Here is a 9033-nt window from a genome sequence, read left to right on the forward strand (position 1 = left end):
ATTAATAATTAATGGTACTGAGTATGTGTTTGGTTCTGCGGTGGATAGAATTAATTTTGACATAATTGATTCATGTTTGGATATATTCATATAAAAGTAAGTTGAACAAAAAATTTGAGTGTAAAAATCAATTCTAGAATCAGAAGCTACAATTTCTAACTTCAAGTATAATCAATTCTGGAAGCAGAATCAATTCTACTTTTGAGAAACCAAACAAGCCAGAATCTTCTACACGTCTAGAATCAATTCTGGCTGCTCCAAAATTGAAACCAAACATACACTGAAACTATTTACAATTTAGGGTAAGGCCGGAGGAATTTTAATGGCAAGGCATAAAAGACTTAATAATAACTTCTCATTTCTCTTATTGATAAGCATAAAAGCATGACATAAAAAAGCTAAAACAAAATATGAAAAAAGAGAATAAAAAATGTAATTTAAGAAGATCAACAATAATTATACTTTAATATTGTAAAACGACTTATATATTAGCACAATTTCTTTTCTCAAAATGACTTACATTTTGGAACGGAGGAAGTAGGTTTTAAACGTGTCAGATTAAATTTTTGTAGAGGTCTGCCAAATTTTGGTCTCTAGGCGAGCACCAACCACATCTATAAGAAAGATGAATGTCATTTGCAATTAATTGAAAAATGTCTAAACTCCGAACTAAAATCTAAAATTGCATTCAAATTTATTAGAATTACATGTGAAATGTGTTTATTGGCCAATTTTGGGTTTGGGACCATCCTATCATATGATTGGGGTCATGCTAAGGCATCTGTTTTGAAGGAGTGGATTCTCTCAATTTGTTTTTCCTCATTTTCCTCAAGTTTGCCAATCACCACCCTTAAACTCACCTTTTTTCCTTTTATCCTTTCTCTCTCTTTCCAAATCAAGGGTTGAAAATAAAATTTAACCTGAGGTTAATGGAGAGAATCCACACTCGTTTTGAAGTGCCATATTGTGGGACCTTCATATGGACAGTGAAGCAGCTGATAAAATACACAATATCTGGCAGTGGATATATCTGGGTACAAATTGAATCTAGCTTAAACACCTCAACTTATATAAGTAATAACCCCACCAATTCACAAACCAAAATAAGAATAATGACGATACAATGAGCAATTGGAAGGTACAAGAGCACTCATCTCAATTTTTTAAAATTCCGCAATCAAATTCTAACAAATAAATTTAACATTGATCTAAACTAGTAGGCAATGATGTTTACAGGCAGGTGAAAAAACAAACTATTCAACATCAGAAATAAAATGACACATCTGTAATACAGAGGAGCAAGTTAAATCTAAATATGGTACACAGAGCACAGTCCTAGTTTCCAGGATCTATCATAGCAAAGGTCACAACTCAAACCAAATATACCTACCAAAGCTTAACCAGTATAGACAGCTGACAGGAGAAGAACATAAAATTTAGCTATATGGGATGACCCCACATTCTTTTAGTTTCGGCAGTCAATATTTTTCCATCTAAAATTACTCAGCATCATCGTCATTACTGGCATCGCTGTCTTTGCCAGCATCATCCCCATCACCATCATTATCATCTTCCTCGCCTCCATCTTCCTCATCAGACATGTTATTAATTACATCTGTAATGATATCCTTCACCTCTGCTTTTCTATGCATTAAATCAAGGCCAAAATGTGTACCTGTCAACATTCAATTACAAAATAGCTTAGGTCAGGAAATCATTTCCCTTGAAGGAAGAAATGTTGACAAGAATTGACAAGAAAAAAGATCATACCAAGTTGGCGGAGGATATCAGACAAAGTTGCCTGCATTAAAAGATATTCAAAATATATAATAAGTAAAATTGTAAAACTCTAAACATGTAAACTAACAATTAACTGCCAAAGAGATATTACTTACAGTATTGAAATCTACTTCCTTCAGAATTTTAACTACAACTGCATGCATGTCCTCCCTACTAGGCTCTCCCTTGGACTTCTTACTACTTTTACCTTTTACTACAATTTGCATCAGAAATAACTAAGTAAGCAGGATAAGATTTAAAAACAACAAAAGCATATTTAAAAAGAAAACGCATAGAATTGAATATTTTTTGTGACTTGTTCAATTGAACAAAATATAGCATGACTACTTTAAAAAAAAAAGTCCAAAGGTTTAAAAAAGTGTGGACCAACCAGTAGACAGACAAGTACAACTAGAAAAAGCATTAAAATCTATAGAAGATATCATCAAATATAAAGAGGGAAAATGTAATTAACGAACCTTGATCCTTAACAGGAGCCTTTGAGGTTTTGCTTGCAGTCTTCCCCTTAGTGTCTTGCTTTTCATTTCCAGTTTTCTGTTTCTTGGTTGCAGGTTGACTTGACTTGGAAAGAGAAGCAGAATCCTGATCAGCAACAGACTTTTTGGGAACCAGACTTTTTGGAGATTTTTCACTGCTTTTGGCAGCTTTTGCAGAGGTCTTTTTAGCAGATGGGGTTTTAACTCCAGCTTTGGCAACTGAACCCTCCTTCACAGACTTTTTTGACGAACTCTTACGAGCCTTTGATGTATCTTCCTCTTCCTCTGATTTATCAACCTCGTCATCACTTCCACTATTTGCCACTGCAACATCTTCCTCTTCTTGGGAATCGTCCTTTGCATCTGAAAGTTCAGCTTTATCATCTTCTTCAACGTCAGAAGACTGTTTTCGCTTTTTTCCTGATTGCGGAGTTTGCTTTTTCTATTGGAGCAAGATAAATCATAAAAGTGAGTAAAAATAACAACAAAAACATATTTGAAGCATCATACAGTATATCACAAACTATTAATTAGAGAATACGCAAACTCCCAACTCCAAATCCTTCAAAGGTAATAAAAGGAGGATAAAATTTAACAAAGAAATGTAAGCCGCAAAAAAAACTGTAAATTATTTATTCACTAAAATGAATAAAGTTCTAATTAAATTCAATCAGGTAATAGTGTGTATAATATTTACAGATCACATCTTGAAAAGAAAATGAAGGTATCCCAATGCATAATTGGTATCAAAACACAGTTAACTTTACAAATATTTCTTACAACTGTTAAGAAAATATAAGTGATGGACTAAATTACTAGATGTACACAAACATCAATCAAGTTTTATCGTGTCCCCTGTTTTGCAGCCTAGTGGTTGTACTGCCAGGACTTTTTAGCGGGTGTGTGGGTTCAATCCAACATTTTCACCCCTCCTTCTCCCCGGCGTGTGAGTATGGCCACTCAATAATAAATAAACAAAGAAAAAATAAGTTCTCGTTGTTGCCCTTTTACAGAGAACTATTTTGAACGTGTTAACAGACAGATGGAAGATTGGTTGGGACTAATAGCAGAATAAATATGATGTATTTGAGCAGCAATGGCATCATTAGTCATTAATTAAAAAAAAAACTGTAAACACTAAACTTGACCCTACAAACCGGATGGATATTGCTGAATTATTGCCCTGGGATGAAATTCACAATACATCTATACAAATCATCACAGTATTGAAAGGTTTCACATTGACATTAACATATTCTACACTGACCAAAGTCAAACTAACATTATTGCCAAAAACAATGAGATGACCACATGCAACCTTTCAATCAGTTTCCAACATTAAAACTTACATAACATTAGTGCATAACAGATTTACAGCAAGCTAAAATGAATAAAATAAAGACAATACCTTTGCCGGTGTTCCAGCAGATGTTTCTCCAGGAGATTTGCTAGGGGTTGCTTTTTTAGTTCGCTTCTTAGCTTTCTGTTAACAGAGGAAAACTTGAAAATATTAGTGGCACAAAAACATAACTTCAAATATGAGACAGAATCAGTGGCATTATAATTTGTTAATATTAATTTTAGAATACTTTGTTAGAGTAAAAAGCAATTTCAAAAATTCCAAAAAAAAATGCTGATTTTACTAGGTGCATTTTAATCTAACAGCTCCAAAAAATAAATGCTACTCAATGATGTACTAGTACTGGTAGAATATTTACATTTTTTACAACTCACAAAAGTGTCAATTGATACTGTCAAAAAAAAGTGTCAATTGATTTTGACTCATGAATAATTAAAAATCATGAATAACAGACCTGTTCTTTTTCAGCAAGCAGAACATCAGTGGTGGCGTGTGGGGCCTCCAGAAACTCCAACAGCTTTACAGACAGTTCCTCCTGAAAAAATGTCACATTTGAGGATTTATTTTTATTTTCAAAAGTGGTAACTGAACTCCTTTGAATTGAAAAATAATATCAACACATACCTTCTTCACACTGCCCTTGTTTATTGGAATATTAAGAACATCGCAGAAGACAATCAACTTTTCTTTCACACATTTGTCAATCCTCTCCTTTATCTTTGCCCTTTGTTTTTCCTGCAAAGAATTGTGAAGAGGTGGTTTTAACTGCAGTTTAATTACAGACTTAAGGCTAAGACAGAATGTTTTTATGAAAAGATAACATGAACACAACCCCTCAGAGTTATGAATAGAATAAAAGAACAGTACATTAACATACAGAACAGTACCTCATTTTCAGCCCACACATAACCAGAAAACTGGCCTATGTTCCTCTTTAGATTGTGTGCCTGGCCACCATTTAGGAAAAGTAAATGTGTTAAAGGAATCATGCACCTTTAAATAAATAAAATAATTCTGTCAACAGAAATTGACAAAAACAAAATATGGCAGGAGTGTTACCTTTGATTTCTTCCCAAATAGTATGCTATGTAGCATATGCAGGTTGTCATCAGGTTTTCTCTTGGACAACTTGTAAGCCACTGAAACAGTTCATACTGTTGGTGTAAGCCCTAGAGGCCAATTATTTATAATTGAATAATAAATGTATTGAATAATTTACTTATCAAATAAAAGGCTTTTCTTTATTAATTTTATATATGTTAAAATGATAAAGTCCCTAGAATAGTCAGTTCACTTATGGAACGTTAAGTATGACTTAATCGTGAGATTCCATTAAATATAAGAACACTATTCTTAAACATATCCATAGTCAAGTTTTATTGTGAAATGGGATAACGATAAAGCATAAAGACTATTATGTTGGTAGACTGATGATCATATCTCACTGATCATGGATAATGAGTTATCAAGTCTTCACATAGATATAAATGTTAAGGGTAACTTTATATCGGATTGACCCACCATGAGAATACTACATAGAGTGTTATGAAATGTCATAAGTTTTCTCATAGTGATAAAAGGTGTATTCCACCCTTCGACCTGAAACCACTATGTACCCTAGATGCAGGAGTGTAATACCTTGTTGTCATTCAAACGTTATCCGTAACTGGATAATTATAAAGATGGTTGATGGGTATCCCACGAATCATGCTGAGGGACATGAGTGACCTAGATGGAATTTGTCCCTCCTACATAACGGGAGATATGTCTATGGGCCCAATATTGAACTAGACAAGGATGACATACTATGCCTTGTGTTCAATATAGACATGAGGACAAAAGGGTAATTGTGCACAAGATATTTATCACGGAAAGGTTAGTCAGATCACGTGACATTCCTATGACTTGGGTAACAGTAATGTGTTGCTAGATACCGCTCACTGTTTATAATATTACGATTAATATTATTGCCAACGTCATAAGAACCTACAGGGTCACACACATAAGGACAGTTAAGAAGGGAAAAATAAGTAAGACTTATTGTGGGGGTGCAGTTAGTGAAAAACGGTTATTGGGCTTGAGAAGCCCAATTTCGTGTAAGCTAAAGACCTCATAAGAAACTCTATAAATAGAGCCTTATGAAGTTCAGAAGTGAGACTTTTGAAACCCTAACTGAGTTTAGAAAAATTCTGAATTTCTCTAAACCCTAAACCGCACAAGATTCCCTCAGCCTTCATCCAAGAACAGCTAGCACTGTGAGATCGAAGGTTCCTGTTCGTGTGGACTAAGTGGAGGTGCTGCAAGTGCGGTGCTTGTGATCGATAAAGGCGGCCACAGATTTGTTCTTCAAAGGTAATATTCTAGACATGATCATGCTCATTCACAAGAATCCATTGATGGGAAATCTTAATTTTAAAATTCCGCTGCGTTTATAAAAGTGTTTTATGAAACGATTTCCCAACACATACATAAATAACTTGATAGGGAGGTGATGACGTAAAAAACCGATATATAATAATAAATAATCAATTTTTATATCTGCAAAGATTACAGTATATTCTATGGCCAGTAGTACAGTACACATAACATGCTGAAAGATTAATCAAAATCATGTTAAGTTTCAAGAACTAAAGTGGTATGACAACCAACAAATTGAATTTAACAAAAGGTTGTTTATGTGTCAGGAGAAAGTAAATAGGTCTAAAAAACCAAAAAGGTTGCTTATAAGCCACACTTATCAGGTGAAACTCCCTCCTATGGAACTCTTAATAATGCACTTTTGGTCTATGCTCATAACATAGGACAGCACCAAATGTAAACAGAAATTGAAATACTGGCCATGTGAATATATTATTGTTGTTTAACATCAAGCCAATATGACAGAAAATAAGAACAACTATCTTCATCTAGGAAACACTGTACTACTCCGTCCCAAAATATAAGCAAAAGGAGGTCAACAAAAGTGAATGTATCTGGACTAAATTTTAAACCAAATACATCAACTTTCATTGACCAATTTTTGCTTATATTTTGGGACGGAGGGAGTATTGAAGAGGACAGATGTTCAAAAACACCAAAAAACCTATAGTGAAATCATTTCAATGAAATATTCAAGTATGAAATGCATATTGAAGACAAAAACAGCCACCTAGAAGTTATACATAACACACTAAAATGCAAAAACTTCTGACGCAATCAAAGGATGGTTCAAATAATAATCATGAATAATTGATCCAAAAACAGTTGGCAGCGCAATTTGTTGCCCATTTTCCTTTCATTCAGGTGTAATTATCTTACAAATAATTGATCCATAAGTTATTACCAATTAGCATTCAATATTTCAATTAAAATTATCTAAATCAGCAGTGCAAATAACAAGATCTAGAGCAAGTAGAAAGCAAAGTCAATGAACACACACATAAAGCCAAACATGATCCCAAAATTCACAGTATAGGCTACAATACAACAACATAATGAAAATGATAAAGTAATTACACAACGCAATTAAACATACCATTCGGAATATCCTTAAGCTGAGTACCACGTCCCTGCAAAAAAAAAACCCAAATCCAACCAATCAAATCTAGAAAACCAAACTCAATCCCTAAAAAACTAATACCAAAATGAAGAACAAGATATATACCTTTTCAATTACCAAACCTTTGCTGGAAGAAGACCTTCCCAACGAAAAAGAAGACGGCTCAGAATAACGCTCCACCGTTTTCCTTTCCCTAGTCGGCCTATCACTCGTCGGAGTAACCGGACTCTTTTTCTCCGACACCGTGTCTTTCTTCAACTTCTTACCACTCTCCTTAGCCTCTTCCTCTTCCTCCTCCTCATCATCATCTCCACCTTCATCAGCATCGGAATCATCTTCTTCACCGATCTCTTTCTTTTCATCTTTAGATTCATCAACTTCAACAGCAGCATCTTGTTCAGCAGCTACTACTTCATCTTCTTCTTTCGATTTGGTTTCATCATCAGCAGCAGGAGCAGGATCGTCGAGTTTCTCAGGAAGAGAAGGTTGATTATCGTCTAGGGTTTCGGTAGCCATGGATTAGGGGAAAGAAAGAATGAATAGATCGGAAACCCTAAAAGAGAGAAAAAGAAAAAAACCCTAAGAATAATTAAGAATTGGATTTGGAAAGTTTTTTGGAATTGAAGTGAATGAATGAGATTTGAGAGAATATAGAGAGAGAAAGAAAAAAAAGGGGGGAATCGCGAAAATGAAAATTGAGTTGAAAGATATGAAGCGCGGTTTAGGTGAAAAATGTTTCAAAATTTTGATGCGAAATTGTAAGCGCTCTCACTTTTTATTTTCTCCCGGCAAAATGGAAAATGAAAAAAATAAATTGAAATTAAATATAAAGATTTTTTTTACAAAACCCTCAAATTCCGAGAATGGAGATCTTAGATCTCGTTCGGAAATTTAGTTGTATTAGTTAATTAATGAGACTGATTGACTGTATCAAAAAAAAATAAAAAATGAGACTGATTGAAATTTGTCTGTGTGCGATTATTGCGCAAGTGTGTGATGGTCATGGTACGAGTGGGGGACTGTGGGAGGCTGCTTCTAACATAGGAAAGTGGTATAAGTCTCCTAGGAGACTTATTTTTACAATTACACGAAATGACAAAATTATTTAAAACTTATACATATAAAGTAAGATTATCGGAATTCGAATATCGATCATAATGTCTGACAGTAAGAATTTTGATATTTTTACTAGTTGTGCTAGAATTTGTGGACACTATAATGAGGTTTCTACATTGTATTCTCTCTTCTTGAGTTTGCCAAAAAAAAAATTGAAAAAAAATTACAAAATTCTTATTCTAAAATATTTAAGACTTGAAACCTAGATCGTGTGTTTGGTTTAAAAGAAAGAAATAGGGAAGAGAGAAAAACATGAAAACATAAAATAGGGAAGAGAGTATTGGGTCATTGGTTCACTGGTCAAACCATTGGGCCACTGGTCGAACCCCATAACTAAATCGGATAAATTTCAAAACGCGTTTTTCGAAGTTTTTGTCTGCCATTTTTTGTCCTTGTATACAAATTTCAAAATGCGTTTTTTGAAGTTCTTTAGTTCAAATTCGGAAAAAATTTGGAAAATACATTCTAAAGATTTTTTCCAAGGAAAAAATTTTTGGAAAACACCTTCCGAAATATTTATTCATGGACAAACATGGAAAATCGAGGGTAGAAAATAAACACGGGAGGTGGGGAGAGAAATCTTCAATTTTTTTTATTCATTCATACGTTTCTTTCAGATCCTCCGAATTTTCATTTTTGCCATTTAAGAAGGTTTCGTAATCTATTTTCCACGAGTGAAAAAAAAAAAGGAATTTTTTTCGCTCAGTATGTTTCGGAAAATGTATTCTGAAGTGTTCGTATTT

General features: G+C 33.9%; 1 protein-coding gene across 1 annotated transcript; it reads right to left on the reverse strand.

Moving 5' to 3' along the window:
- Positions 1-1182: 1182 nt before the first annotated feature.
- LOC123918001 (DEK domain-containing chromatin-associated protein 1-like) lies at positions 1183-8178 on the reverse strand. Its single transcript, XM_045969932.1, has 11 exons — positions 7280-8178; positions 7151-7184; positions 4696-4775; positions 4524-4583; positions 4261-4371; positions 4091-4171; positions 3685-3759; positions 2259-2718; positions 1896-1993; positions 1771-1801; positions 1183-1675 (listed from the first exon to the last, which is right to left on the reverse strand). The coding sequence occupies exons 1-11, from the start codon at positions 7688-7690 to the stop codon at positions 1500-1502; spliced, it is 1617 nt and encodes a 538-aa protein (XP_045825888.1). The 5' UTR covers positions 7691-8178; the 3' UTR covers positions 1183-1499.
- Positions 8179-9033: the final 855 nt, after the last annotated feature.

Source organism: Trifolium pratense, linkage group LG3 (genome assembly GCF_020283565.1).
Source record: "Trifolium pratense cultivar HEN17-A07 linkage group LG3, ARS_RC_1.1, whole genome shotgun sequence".
Taxonomy (NCBI): domain Eukaryota; kingdom Viridiplantae; phylum Streptophyta; class Magnoliopsida; order Fabales; family Fabaceae; genus Trifolium; species Trifolium pratense.

Bases quoted from the DNA above. Each gene is read 5' to 3' on its own strand.
- LOC123918001 (XM_045969932.1), bottom strand. From the start codon at position 7,690: ATGGCTACCGAAACCCTAGACGATAATCAACCTTCTCTTCCTGAGAAA. The intron at 7,185-7,279 runs GTATATATCTTG...TTTTTTTTGCAG, and splicing joins AAGGTTTGGTAATTGAAAAG to GGACGTGGTACTCAGCTTAA. The intron at 1,676-1,770 runs GTATGATCTTTT...GAATGTTGACAG, and splicing joins TGATATCCTCCGCCAACTTG to GTACACATTTTGGCCTTGAT.